This window comes from Pagrus major, chromosome 5, assembly GCF_040436345.1.
Source record: "Pagrus major chromosome 5, Pma_NU_1.0".
Lineage (NCBI taxonomy): Eukaryota > Metazoa > Chordata > Actinopteri > Spariformes > Sparidae > Pagrus > Pagrus major.
The window spans coordinates 4,019,107-4,034,964 of record NC_133219.1 but is presented as its reverse complement, the minus strand read 5'-3'; the positions used below and the strand labels follow the sequence as shown (position 1 = coordinate 4,034,964).

Sequence of the window (15,858 nt, the reverse complement as noted above, 5' to 3'; positions counted from 1 at the left end):
CATTTTGCTAATAACCAAGCTAGCACACTGTGCTATTTCTTTTTATAAACAATTATTGAAAAAAAAAGGCAGATTAAATAAAAATAAATGAAGCTAGCATAGCACTCAATAGAGTTTAATTCAATTCAATCAAGCCATTATCACACAACCTTCCTGTTGCTTCCTTGATAAAGACTTTATAAAGACGGAATGCTACGCCACAGTTTTTCCCACCAGGGATGTTATGCGACATGCAGCATGGATCATCTGTTGCCTTTGATTCACATGTTTCTCTTGTTCAAAATAGAAACCTTTAACCTACAGTTAATCATCACTGATTTGTAATCATGAGTCAACATATTTGACATTAGTCCTTCCTACGCAGCCACTATATAGATCAACAAAATTAAGACTGGTAATGAGTTAGCTGTAATATAACACATATCTCACGTGATAAAGGCTGGAAACCCATCTGGTCTTAATCAGCTAGGCAAAGCAGGAGATTAGCAAACAACTAATAAATGACGCAAGGACAGTCCTTTAATGCACCACAATGGCACGTTCTCTGTTCTGGCAGTCAGTCAGTCTGACACTGACCTGTAACAATGCAACACAAACTGTCATCTGTGTCTGCTGAGCCTTCATCTTCAGCTCAGAAATAAGACCGTAACTTATTAGAGAAATTTGTCATTAATATCCAGCCTGCAAACCCAATAGGCCCACTGTTGCCCCAGTAGCGGGATGACTTGAGGACAGGATTATTATCTTGGATGTATGGAGGTGAGGCTTGTGATATGCTGAAGCCTCCTCCCTTACTGATCAGTAATCCTGGTGTTAATGTGTGCTCTCTTGGCCAGGAGGAGGGGGTTGTTATTGTTTTGGTGTGATTTCACTGCACTGTGATGCTCAGATCTGCATGTTATGTAGGTCAGTATTACATGGGCAACAAAGCTTAACCCCATTCTGCGCCTGCCGCTGAAACGCTGGCCATCGACTGTGACTTGTGTCGGATGAGAGCAGACAGTCGCAAACATCCTCTCTGCAACAGGGAAGGGATCACCAGGTTAATTAACAGTTTAATGGCTGGCAAAAATAAACAGAGAGCCACACTTAGCAGGTTTAGTTGCATTGCTGGGTGTGCAGCCAAATCCTGAAAGGGCGTGTTAAGCAACAGAGCAGCAGAACTTGTGATCTCTTGTCCACTGCTCCTGGCTCACACCAGGCTCTGCTGGCCTCAGTCCCTAACACAAGTATGAACAGGTCCAGACAGAAACTGAGCCAGTTTACAGACAAAAGGCTAACAACAGTCCAAGTTATGTAACCAAAGGGGAAATCTGTAATGTTGTTTCCTAGCTTGTTTATTATAATTACATAATGGATTTGTAGAGTGTGATCCAAATACAGTGCATTTAACAGGGTTAGAGAAATGTTCATGTTTCCAAAAAGAGCTCAAGGGAAACTGAAGCATTCCACTAAGGACGGCAAAAAACATTTTTTCTGCCACATGTTCAGTGGTAGACATCTAAATGAATAATTTACAAAAGCATTACTGAATAATCACATAAATGAATAACTAATAGGCATTTAATCAAAGGGCAGTATCAGCCATGTACATCCGTGTATCCGTACAGAACACCCAGCCACGGATGGGGCAGTGCAGTCAAGTAGTGACTGCAGGTCTCCTGAGTGGCCATCAGTCAGGAATAGGACATGTGGCTCACCCTCTGCAGTCCTGCAGTCCACTGCCATTTTCTGATGACAACAGGGTGTTGTGAATCGGCTCACTGCTTCCACTTGATTAGGCAGCAACACCTGTCCAGTCAAATTCTTGCATAAAAATGGGTGCTGTTGCTTACATTCAGGTTTAAAACGGTAACTTTGTTGCTGGAACAGTAGGTCATATGTTTGATCTTTGAAAGAATTTTACAGACTTTTTAGACAGAAATAGTAATTGCAAAATAATGAATTCAGGCTTTTTTCTGTGTACATTTTCTCCAAGCAACCTGATATGAAGCATCTATATACCAGTAATAATGCTTCCTGAAAATAAAATGAATTAAACTACAAGGAAAAATATATTTTTTGTAATTTCTCTCAAGTATTCATATTATGGGCAAATAAAATCAAGTAACATCAAAGAGATATTGCAATCATTGCAGAGTAAAGATACATTTAGGGCAATGATGTATCCACTGCAGAGTGACACATGATGCAGAGGCGGAAACATCTGCACCCACAATCAATATTTCATTACAGACTCTGGCGCCTTCCATACAGTATTGTACAAAGAAATGCCTTACAGACAATTCCCACAGGAGCTGACCCAAATACAGCAATGATACAACTGTTATGACAGATACAAATGGTTAATACAGTTCTTTTGTCAAATATTGGTATAACCTAACCAACAAATAGGGAAACAGTGCGTGTCCATTTTACAACACATGATTTGTAGAACGACTGCAGGCAGAATGCCACACTTTGACAGAACAAGAGGAGGAAATCTTGTTAGGGTTGCTAAGAACATTGAATAAGGATGCAATTACAGATGTCACTCGGTTTTAAAGAACAGCTAACCCTGAAACAATTCCATTAGTCTGGTTTCAGTGTAGTCCAGGAAAATTGGACAATTGAAGATAAATTTTGCAATATTTATTGGATGATGTGCGACTGCACATGATGTCAACTGCCATTTTTTAACAAAGTTGACCCAGGACACACGGATGTTTATGGTTAGATCTAGTGTACGTATTAACCGGAAATTCTGGACATGGTTTCCAAACAATGAACCCTGATGACCTTGGTTATCCCCTGCCTTTCCTTTAGCACAACCATTTATGGTTTTAAGTGAGATGTATCATACACTAGATTGCCATGAAATATGTTACAGACAATCATGTTCCACGTAGTATGAATTAGTAATATAAGTAATAACTTTGTTGATCCTATAACGTTCCCATCAGCCTCAACATGGAAAACATTACCAAAGACATCATGTTTAGCATGTTAGCATGCTAAGGTTTGCATTTAGCCCATGGCATTGCTGTGCCAACGTACAGCCTCGCAAAGCTGCTAGCACGGCTGTAACCTTTTTCTGGCTTAATGGGTGTGTGGCGCCCGCCAAACAGACAGTCTAACATTTACACCCACTCCGAGTACTGATTGGGCAGCTGTGCAGAGGTGAGAAAATGAGCAGGATTTGAACTTTGCCTCAAAGCATTGTTTGTTCATCTGTTATTCCTGTCACTTTTTATGCTTACCATGCAGCTGACTGTGGCTGCAACTATAATAACTTTTGATTTCCAATGTGGTCAGACATGTTGTACGACTAGTTATTTTCTAGAATTTCCTGAGGCTTTATCTGTTCTGTGTTTGACTTTTATTACTGTATCATCCACTCATCATCATTCATTTTCCCAAACCATGGCCCACATCTGCCACACTCAACTCTAAAAAGAAAAATGTAAAGTAGCACAAGACTTCACGGTAATTTACTCTAATATCAAGAGTGTTGATGTGAATTACTTTGATAATAGTCCCAGAGACAAGGCTGCATATCAATGTCTATTAACAGCAAGTTTCTCTTTGCCTGATGTACAGTTCATTTTCCATGTATGGCAGAACACTAGTTCGGGCACATACACACACAGAGACAGTACACCACTGTTAGCTGAAGACGAACTTCCACCATTGAGGTCATGTCATTATCAGTAATGCCTGTGCAAGGTGAGTTAATCAATAACCTGAAGTCCTAAAGCGAGCTTGGCGGGATTGTACTGTTCAATGGCTGTTTCCACATGTCATGTACCCACTGAGATCTGTGCTGTTAAAGAGCAAAGAGGGCAGCCTCAACCTCATATTCTAACACTGAAAAATACTAGTGTCATGAGTAAGGGCAGAATACAAAGTTTGTCCAGTACATTTTAAAGAACGAGCTACAGCATAGCATTTTAACTTATTCTTCTTGACATTAAATACATTCTGTGCTAGGACGATCACACAAATAAGCAGAAAGCATGCTCTTCAGTGAATCAAGACTGATCCAGATTTCGAGGATATTGAGTGATCTTTACTCAAAATACAACGTGTTGTGTGCTTTCTATGCGTTCTGCTTCTTTGAGGTTATAGGAGAAGAAATTGATATTCCACAGGGCATTTCTACTTGTATGATACTGCATGACCATGCAAACGATTTGCTCTACAGAGAAGGTTTTGCTCTTTGATTCAAAGTTAATGATGCAGAATTGTGACATTTATGTTGATGCTTTAGATAGCTGAAAATAAGTATTCTATTACAGTCAGTCCTCGCTGCTGGAAATATCTCTGTGTGATGTCATGTTATCTATATTTGGCAAGCTATTCAGACAAATGCACCAGCGCACAACAATGGTGACTCAAAAATGCAAGGGATATTCTTGATAGTGTTCAGTATGTGTATGTAGCAGAGTCTGAATCATGTCATAACCAAAGTCATGCACAAATCCACATCTCAGGTTTTCACAGCCTTTTAGGAGGCAGCTCTGTCTGGCTTTGAGCTATATATTGTACTGCAGTTACGTAATGCTGCCTCAGACAAACTGTGGGGTGGCTTCATCACAGCTTGTTGTGTGTTTGTGTTTAAAGAATAAAAAATCAGCTCTCCAACCGTCCTCTCATGTCAGTCAGCTCTCAGGTATCCGGAGGTAAACCACTGTATGTCTGTCAATGTTCCTGACATCATGAAGGCACATAGGCTAAATCAGCCAATATACCCATCGACGTGATATTGGTAAAGCGAGATGACTACACAGAGCCCAAAGAATACAAAAAGCAACACCCACCCCAGTCACAGTCTGTTCACCCTCCTGCCATCAGGCAAAAGATACAGAAGTATCCACTGTCATACCACCAGACTGCAGAGCAGCTTCTTTCCCCAGGCTGTGAGACTCATGAACTCATCCTAAACTCAACAAGTTATTGAACCCTAACTGATGCAGTGAGGAGCTTCTCATTTCTTAAACAACCATGTCTGAAGACATATCCTGTGGTCCTGGAAAAGATGCTACTCTGTTTCAGAAGGGTCAAATTATTGGCCTGTATCAAGCAAAGACAACAACTAAAATTGGGTTAAGAACTGTCCAACACATTATTAAAACCTGGAAGGATAGTGGTGAACCGTCACCTTCAAGGAAGAAATGTGGTGGGAAAAAAATCATGAATGATTGTGATCAGAGATCACTTAAACGTTTGGTGAAATCAAATGGTAAAAAATCAACAGTAGAACTCACGGCTATGTTTAATAGTGAAAGTAAGAGCATTTCTACACGCACAATGTGAAGAGAACTCAAGGGATTGGGACTAAACAGCTGTGTAGCCTTGAAAAAAAACACATATCAGTGAGGCTAATCTGAAAAAAAGGCTAAACTTCACTAAATAAATAAAATGCGTTCAGGTATCAAACTTCCACTTTCAAATGATATCCTGGGGTGGGGGATAACACTGATTGTCAGGATCATTTTGTCAAGTGGAACAGTCAGTCTGATCGCTGTAAACATAGACATACTGCGGTGCCACTCGTGCGTAATGCTGCATGGACTGTCACTGTCCTCGCACTACTAGAGGACAACGTGAATGAACATATACAGCATGTGCTTTGTAACCTCCACCCCACCAACCAACACCTCGTTCTCTGTGCCAGAAATATCTATTTTCTTCGTCTTTCTCTCATTGTGGCCATGATTCTCTGTAAAGAACCATCAATCAGCGGCTCATTTCAGGGCATTAACATTCATGAGGCACTTCGCATTGACTATTTATGGTTGAATGTGGGTGTAGAGAGGGCGGTATATGAGGTGGATCCATGTGCGCACATTTCCAGGTTTTATAAATCAGAATTCTTTTTGGTGCACGCCATTTTTGGCTTTTGGGCGCATGTACACTTTTAATATGGATCCTACGCAATGTTTTAGAGCTGACGCCCATGGTTTTTCGATCAATGGATCTTTTCTTCCCTGATCGCACAGGCATATTCCAAGATGACAATGCCATGATTCATCAGGCTCAAATTGTGAAAGAGTGGTTCAGAGAGCATGAGACATCATATTCACACATGGATTGGCCACCAGAGTCCAGACCTTAACTCCATTGAGCTCTTTGGGATGTGCTGGAGAAGACTTTACGCAGTGACCCACCTCTCCCATCATCAATACCAGATCTTGTCGAAAAAATTAATGCAACTGTGGACGGAAATAAATGTTGTGACATTGCATAAGCTTAAAAAAACGATGCCATGGCGAATACGTGTCGAAATCAAAGCTAAAGGTGGTTCAATTAAATATTAAGGTGTGTGACTTTTTTTGGGCCGGGCAGTGTTTATTATCTGTTCTGTTTTCCCTGTCATTGCAGTGTTCCTGTGACAGTTGACCCAACTAAAGCACCGACTGGCTCTGTCTCGACTGCACTGCTCATTACTTAATGGGAGAGATACCTAAAGCAGCAGGCTGGGGGGTACAAAAGCTGGCTAATCTGTGTAATACACAGTGATAAGCTCCTGAGGGGGGCTAGGCTAGGCTAACAGGGTTAGCAGTGGCCAGGATTGGCTCAGACTGTCTGAGAAGGACTGTATTAGGTGTGTTAGTGTGTGAAAGCTTGAAGCCCTGAAATAACTCTGCTGCCTGCACCTTCACCTAAATCCCACTGAGCTTTAGACACAGCATTTTAGGCTTCATAAACATGAAAAAGACAACCTCCATTTCCAGCTAAGGACAATACCTATTAGGATTTGGCTTATGTAGCCTTTGACGTATTTTTCAGAGCATGACAACACAAATCTTCCACACACTGTGGACACTGAGTCAAGCTTTTGTAAAGCAGCAGCATTCCTTTTCATGGTTAGAGGCAGAAAGTGCAGTCGCTATTTTTACCACGTTCCTAACCCACACACGCAGCCTCTTGTCCAAGTCACAGTTCTTGTAACTGGTGGAGAAGCTGCAGCTGTAAGGTCTGCCTTCTGGCTGTGAATATGAGGATGAAGCAGGGTCTGAACATTCTGCTGCCTTCAGGGAGGCCTGCAGGATGATGGCCTAACTCAATGGCCAGAATAATGATTCTGCAGGGCTGTGGCGTTAGGATGAGAATAACATTTGAGCAAAGCTGAGCACCAGAACATCTTGTCTCAGTCTTTATGAGATAACAAACACTAATTCACAGCAGACAGTCTGTTTGGGCTTGGCAGGCCAAGGCACTGTTGCTGCTAAAGATAGTACTCCTTTAAAAAGCTGAAGCAACATTGCAGACACATCACACATCTTCCAGAGGCCACGGTACATATGAGAGATACCTGGAAATATTCATTAATACTCATTCATGCTCAAAATAAATGTCAACCTTCTGATAAACAGGATTTGTTTCCAAGTTTAGATCGCAGAGGCACAATTAGCTGTCTTGTTTCTCCCACGCTCTGCAGAATGTTGTGGTGGGCTGTCACTCACATTCTGCAGTCACTCTGTGGTCAACCCACTGGTTCTCATGTACTCATTGTCAGTGTTTGTGCATTTGTGTGCTTGCATGGCAACTAAGGATGGTGTTATAAACAAATAAGTCCAATCACATGCTTTTTATGCAAATCAAATCCTAGTGGAACCAATGTCTTGGGTCCAGTCAAACACTCAAATACCAAAAACAGAGATGACAAAACACAACAATGTAGTCAGCTTGAACACCTTAAAAAGTTCAGTCATTATCTCCTTAACCCCATGCTGATGGAAGTTCCGTAGTCAACAAAACATCTCTGGAGCTTCACGGCAAAACAGTGTTCTCTTAAACAACTGAAGCAGCTGGGGACTTGTTTTAAAATGTAAAAAAAAAATTACAATCTGAAAAAAAAGTCTCAGCAAGCCCAAACATCCCAAATTGATTTGAAAATAATTCATTTACACCTTTTTTATGCTGAAAGCTTCACTGTAGCTGCTAAGTTCAAAGTGGGTGCATGAGCTCAACTGCACATCAAGGATGAAAATAAGGTCTTTTAAAAACAATCTGGGGTCTTTTAAGTTTTAAAACTAGTCTCCAGCTACTTCAGTTGTTTAGGAGAATGCTGCAACGCTGTTTTGCTGTGAAGCTCAAGAAATGTTTTGTGGACTACAAAACTTCAACCGATGTTCCTCAGCATGGGGGTGAGGAGATAATGACTGAATTTTCCTGTTCCTTTAACCATCTGTAACGTTACGCCTAAACATGCCTCATTCTAATATGACACCTTTACTTAACTAGTAATACCTAAACATAACCACTATCTAACATAAGAATGTCTGTTTCTTTATCTACGCTCCACTGCCAGACAGTTTTGTTATCTACATCTAATCACTGGATTTCTTAGCAAATATGTATGGATAGCATATGGGATGAGCATCCTAGCCACAGCTAATGCTAGCATAGCATAAAATTGTAGTTCTCACTGACAAGACAGTTTTCAGTCTCATTTGTCATCTGATTTCATATCAATTTTGTGGAAGGTAAGACTACGGCCCAGAATAAAACTTTAATAGTTTATCATGCTGATTCAGTAAATAAAACTTGATGAGTGTCAAAGCTACATTTATTGCTTTTTTGTCCACTTGGGGGCAGTGAAACAAGTTGCAAACACAATATAGGACACATTACCACTTTATTAAGTTTTTGAGGCAAGAGTGGTATCAAGCAGCTGCCTATTTACACACCCAGCAGACAAGGAGCAACATTAGGATTTATTTATATACATATATATTATCATGTTACAGGCATCATAAGAATGACACTACTCACTCTCCTTTTAGGTCTATTTTTTTCCTGAGAAAAGTATCGGCCTCTTAGCCGATTAATGCTTAATGCTCTACTTTGTTCACCAGCTAGTCTCTAACTTTTCTGTCTGCTGTTTGGTGTTGGGCAGGTAGTGTCCCGTCGCTTTACTGGAGCTTTATCACTAAAATAAGTTGTTAATGGGAGCTGTTAGATGAAACCCAAAGAGTAAAGTTGCGAGGTGTAAAACTAAAACATTGAGCTTGTGAGACACTAAACACTATGTAGAGCTGATGGAGTTCTATGGGTTCATAATTACTAGCAACTCACTTGTTCATTTAACCATCGTCACTTGTTTCCATGTAAACAAAGATTTTGACTATTGCAGCTTTAACCTCTCATATACCATAGTTCGCTAGTAAACAACACAAAAACTCAAACACTTTCCAGCCAAATACAGCACAGAAATTGACCAGGGATCTTCAGTTACAGTGTGATGACACAACAAACATATACCTTCAGAGTGTGTGTGTGTGTGTGTGTGTGTGTGTGTGTTATTTCAACCCTACGGAAAGCAGGGAAAGCAGCCTAACCTGTCACAGAGGTGGTTCACTGCACCAAATGAGTCGCAGGCACAGGGCAGGCAGCCGCTGGTGCCGTTGGTGAAGTGTCCCTCCTCACAGTCCTCACACTGCAGACCGGCGTAGCCTGACAGACATGAACACTGACCGGTGTTCTGATCACACTCGTCCGGATCCAAAATGCCCTCACCACCAGTGCTGCAGTTACAAAGGCCCTCTGGGTGGATGAATGAGGATGTTACAGTGAAAAGGAGAGACAAGAAAAGGAAAATTATTAATGGAGTGTACTAGCAGTGGCAGGAGTCTAATTCTAACACAAACCATTTGACTGATTGAGCAATTACTAGATACCAGGCAGCTCAGGACTGCTGATGGTCCTGGTGCTGGTGCTACACCAACCATCTAAATAAAACTAATCAGAAATATGTGCTATGACTCCGCAACTTTTACCAAAATGTAGGCCCAACGTGCTTTGAGCTGGCAGGAATAATGAAGTCAACACTGTGTTGGACTGTGAAAGTAAATAATCCATCTCATCCCACATTTATTGCTCAATTGACACCAAACTTGCCTCACTGCATCTTCAGACTGTCCTCCACAAACAATCTTTTTTGAATGAACATGAACTGACCCCACAGTGCATCTGAATGTTTTACTGTAAACAGCTACTGCAATTTCTTGCTAGATATATATCCAATGTTCTTTAAACAATGATGTCATGGTGGAGGTGGTACATTTCATAATCATGTCAAAACTGAACTTTTGACAGTATTTTGAATTCTATCCTCATGTAAACTATTAGTACACATATTGTGATAAAATATTACATTAGTAAAGTTGAAAGTCAGCCATATGAATAGTACTTGAGAAGAAAATCTTAAATCTACACTAAATACACTTGAGTATCAAAAATAAGTAAAAGTATATTATACATATGGTATATTTACATGCATGTATAAACTGTACACTAGGGTTTTACTGATTATCAACGTGCCGATTATTGGATCCAATGCAATGGATCAGCATTTTTCTGATTATAACAATCAATTTCTTTAAAAATCTGATTGCTGATAAAATAAATTAATTTAAAAATGTGCTGCTTTGGCTGTGATGCAAGCGATACGTACAGTACTTGCCTCCAAAATGTAGTGGAGTGGAAGTACAGAGTAGCAGAAAATGGAAATACTAAGTACCTCAACACTGTACCTAAATGCAGTACTTATTTTCTCACTTTGTAGGTAATTCGTCTAGGTTCTGATTCACCCTTGGTGTCTAAGGTTGTGAGTTTGAGTGCTGGCTGATGCAGAATGAACACCTTATACCTCCTCAGTCATTGTGCTTTGTCGATTAAGGTTTAATGATAATTTTGGTCTGGACAGTGATGCTGACGGACCCTACTGTATTTCTCATTTGTCTTCCTTCTTTTCCTGTTTTCATTTTTCTCCTCTTCCTCCTTCCTCCTCCTTCCTCCTCCTCCTTCTTCTTCTTCTTCTTCTTCTTCTTCTTCAAAAAGCCTGTCCGTGACTCACGGCTGTGCAGTAGCTTAAGTTCATTTGGCTAAATTCAAGGTTCAAGTAGTGCTGAAACAATTGGTCCATTAAGTCATACAAAGAAATTGGATTGACAAAAATTATTTGGAATTTCTAAAGCAGAAATGGCAACTATTTGATGGTTTCAGCTTTCCAGATTTGCTGCTCTTCTCCATTAAATATTCTTGTACATCAAATTCATTTGAGTTATTACTCAAGGAAATTGCCACAGCATTAACATTTTATAGACTCAACAGTTACTCTATTATAACATTTGAGAGATTAATCAATAATGACTATAATGATCAGTTGTAGCCCTTATCACAACTGTGTCTATACATCTCTGAATGGTGCTGATGCATTTGCCAACAACTTTGACATATCAAGGCCTGTTATTTCTGGATGGAACACTCACTACAGTCTGTACGCTCATATTTTCCTTTTCATGAAACCAGCTCAACAAGCCATTGAGACTAATGTCATGCATGTCTACTATATTTCAGCAGTGTATTTCAAAATAAAAGCACTTAGTAGTGGTTTGTCATTTTGGCTGTCCATCTGATTCCCCTGCCAGAGTAGGAAACTTTAAGACATTAAACAACATGGTGACCAACCTCGCTGCCACTACTGTCAAATAAGAATCAAGATTCTGTTACTGTACAAAATATTTCTCATCTCAAATGTTTTCAGAAACATATTTTAGTGTACTTATTAGCTGTTATATGAGAAAGTCTCTTACCAGGCCACCATGTCTGCTATATTAATGTTTCAAACTCTTCTATTTAATCTTTAAGTACAATGTCACAGTACCAGACTACAGACTACAGCATTAGTCCCATGGACACATGAACACTGCCTACAATCAATGCTCAATATTTGTTCATTGCTCACACTGGAAATTTTACTGGATGGCTGGCTAGTGTGACAATACCTAGACACTAGTGCTCCTCTATCGTTTACTTCAAGCTGCCCTGTCCATTCACAGTCTCAGCATGATTAAAGCTTTTTAAAAGACCACACTGGCATCAGGTCCATTTATTCTACCTGATGTTGTTGATCATCTTCTCATGAAGATTTATGTCAGTCTACAATAAAGATAATGAACATGGTAAACTGAGTCCTGCTGTGTCGCCAATGAGGGATTTTGTACAGTTCAAACTGGCGCACGGTAAGAAAGCCGATGATATAATGACAGACATATGGATGACCCTGTAGTACCGAGTGGCAATCTATTATTCATCTGCTCTCAGGTTAGGTGTGGCGAGTGGTGACTGTATGTCTCAATTTGGTGCTCAGCAGTCAGACAAAGAAAACTGACTGATAAGAGATGTGAAATACAAATATCTTTTATATATGGTATACTATGCTCGTTCACTGCACAGAACGCCTCAGCTAGATTCAGTTCAACGAAGAGGAAGCTGAATTTTAATGTGTTCCTGTCCTGGCGTCCCACTCAGATTATGCTCTTCTTTCTCTGTTGCTTGGACCTTTATGTAACTAAAAAAGTCCTTCAGTTATGCAAGCCAGTGGAGTACACTGTCAGAGCCTTTGCTACAGTGACGCCCACTGAAGAACTGTCAGCCCCGATCACGCCTGAGATCCAGTGAATGCATATCACCTCACACACACACACACACACACACACACACACACACACACACACACACACACACACACACACACACACACACACACTGCAGTTCAGTCTAAAACCAGGCTTCCTCTAGGTGTGGGATCGGGCTGATCAGTAAAGCCACATAACAGGTTTGATGTAGATTGGACTGGACTTGTGTGTAATGCAGATAGAAGGGGGGAAACAGAGGCAGAGTTCACCTCTATTCTATCTGTCTGACTACTGTAAAGTGGTCTGACAGCATGGCTGGTATTCAGACATGGGCAGCAGCAGGCTGTTCAGAACAAGTCACGTCTCAAAACTCCACTGTTGCCTAATTCCACACTCGCCTGTCTGTGCTGCTACAGGGAAAACAGCAGCGGTGGGAGGCGCCTCTGCATGGAAACAATGCTGTACTTTCATTGGTTTAGTCTGAGCATAAAACATTTTGTGGCTTGATGACAATACTGAGAGATGTTTCAAGGACAGGAAAGCCTGAACTATGTGAAAACACACCTTACATTCTGTCTGCCGTGTCAGAGAATGTATACTGGGTGAGGTGTTACCTCAGGTGACGCCTTTGTTGACGTGAAACTATCATGTGAGTGGCCTTTACACGAGAACAATGAAGAGTGCGGAGGCTCCTCAACATACTTTGAATCAAACGCTGAAGGTTTCACATATGATTCTCACCCAAGGGAGCAGATTTCATTTACTTTCAGGTCCACATGAAAAGTAACAGTGACTGATCTTCAGCTACCTTAGGGGTTGCCTAAGTACACCAGGATTTTAGTTCAATTCATCTGCAATACTGACATAAAATACATAAACTAACTTAAGTAATTACTTTCTATATTGATTACTCCGTTTTCCTGTTTGGTCTATAAAAAATCAGAAAATGGTGAAAAACGTCCATTACAATTTGCCTGTCTTCATTTAGCTCGTTTTATCCAACAGACAGTCCAAAACCCAAACATATTAAGTTCAGCATCACATAAGACAAAGAAAAGCTGCCGATCTTCACAATGAGTAGCTGAAAACAATCAATGTTTGGCATTTTTACAAGAATTCTCCTCCAGCCACTGAGATGAACACTGTCAGTTCTGCAGTACAGACAGAACAAAGGATAAATGTAAAAATCTTGTCTGGTCTGGACCCCTGGGGTGAGAAGCCAATATCATTCAGAATATGAAATAAAAACAGTCTGGATTTTATGTTCTGGCTTAGGGGTCTCATGAAGTAACAGCTTGAATGTGGCATTTTCTGGGAAGAAAAGAGATGATGTTTGATAGGTATAAGAGTAAAATAAAGATTCTGTAACAACCTAGAAACCATGTTTAATTTGTATTCTTCAGATTCTCTAATGGGAGGGTGTATTCAGCTCCTAGTATATGTAATTTAGAAAGAATTAATAATCCATCTCCTATTGGGGGGGGGGGGGGGGGGGGGGGTATCCTCCACAATAGGTGCTCTGAAAACCCACACCTTCGGCTTCACCAGACTTCCCCAACAGAAGCGTTTTGGGCAGGATTCCTCAGCCTGTGCTGCTGTGTTGGCTGGAGAACAACACATCCACATGGATACTGAGATGTGAGAGGTGTGAGAGGAGGGGCTCCACTGTCATTGCTCATTCATGGCTTGGCCTGCCTGGCCATTTTGGTTGGACGGCCTTGTTCTGTATATGCGATGCAAACAACAATAGAGGGGATGAAGCAGCTATTTGAGCAGCTTCTTGTAATTTCCTGTCAATATCAAACATGTCTGCTCTAACACAAAGGGATCGCAGGTCTGTGTGGATGCTGTGTGCACTGACGGATTTGATAAATTGACTGAACAAGGACAGGATCAACCTTGCACCCCCCCCATAGCCCCCCTTTCCAGCCCAGTGTAATATGTGGCACACCGATTCTATAATAAAGGGCCTCTGAATATAATCAACACTACACAGCGAAATCCACATTGGATTATTTGTGCATGAATCGTGTTTGTCAGAGATTATAATTTGGAAATTTTCCGATCGTTTGAAGGGGTACACCATGCAATCTGAGGGGTCTGCCCATTGTTGCAAGCTGATTTATTCGATCGCTCTCTGCGTCAAAACCATCGTGCGACCACCCTGCTCCTTCCAGCATCATGTATCACACATGAGTGTCTTCATCTTTACACACTCGTTTTCTGAACAGGAATGTACTAAAAAAATAAAAATAAAACACGCAACCAAAATTCTCCCCACAGTGTCGATTGTAAGGCACCATTTAGAAAAGCTCAAATGAATCTGGAATGATTATGTTTCCACAGTTCCTGGTAGCTACTGGTTTATTCGGAGGTACTTACCTTGGCTATTCTCTATTGAGGTAACAGATGTGCCAATATTATCTGCAGCCCAGGCATCGTTTGCTGTGCGCTGGGAGACCATGGACACCATAGTCTGCAGCATTTTCTCTGGAGCAAAAAGTGATGTTTGTGCATCGGTGGATCGTTTGCGTGCGCCGCTTGATCTGGAAATCTGCGGTGATATTTGTTCGTTCGTGGCTGAAATTATTCCAGTATCAGGGGCGGCAGCAGTGCTCGTGATGGTGGTGGTCGGGTCCGTTGTTGGAGGCTGGAAGGTGGTTGCAGTTTTAGAAATAGGACTAGTAGTGGTGGTCGGGCCAGCAGAAACAATGGCAGGCGACGGTGTGAGTCCGGTTAGAGGCCCGAGAGCGAACCTGCTCTCGGGTAAGGTACGAGGCATGTCGGTGTGGAAGGTCTCCCAGGTGTCGGAGGCTGAGTCGGGATTCCTGGAGATAGGCGACGCATCGTAAGTGCTGATGCGAGGTGCAGCTTCAGAAAAACCAATATATACATACAAAATAACTAGCAGAACCGCAGATATGTACATCATTAAGGACGTTAGCCTCATATTCACTTTCAGCTCTCCATGTAAGCCCCAGTAATGGTCTCTCTCAGACCTTTCCCTGAATGGACGCGTACTCCACCATTGATGTCTCCCGGCGGTGTACGCTGCTGTTTGTTGCCCTATGAACCACAGTCAACACTTCACCTGCTCTGCAACCTACCATGAGCCACTCGAGCTTGACGTACTTATTAGCCAATGGGAAGACTGCCTGTAGGCGCTCGTTCTCTCGCTGGTTGGACAGAGGCTCACGCCCTGTGGAGACACAATATATTGTAAATTATCAGACGTCCTCGCTCCTCAGAAAATTATCAAAACACACACGGTTTCATTCATAAATTGACCGACGCATGAAGCCTATTTTGTAGAGATATTGTGCCCATAAACTAGGCCTAAGATTAGATAGTGTGATACTTTCATATTTGTACACCTCACACACCCGGTATGCACCTTCATATGTCATGTCTTCATATGAAATGCTCGATGGTGGCTTCTTGTGGGAACACG

The 15,858-nt window shown here is 41.3% G+C and overlaps 1 protein-coding gene across 1 annotated transcript in view; it reads right to left on the bottom strand.

The window, feature by feature from the left end:
* LOC140996132 (multiple epidermal growth factor-like domains protein 9) overlaps positions 1-15,443 on the bottom strand; it is a 35,870-nt gene extending 20,427 nt beyond the window's left edge. The window contains exons 1-2 of the mRNA XM_073466407.1: positions 14,790-15,443; positions 9,327-9,531 (exon numbers count right to left, since the gene is read on the bottom strand). Of these exons, the coding sequence (XP_073322508.1) occupies positions 9,327-9,531; positions 14,790-15,357 (773 nt within the window). The 5' untranslated portion in view covers positions 15,358-15,443. The remainder of the gene's footprint in view (positions 1-9,326; positions 9,532-14,789) is intronic.
* Between the last annotated feature and the right edge of the window lie 415 nt (positions 15,444-15,858).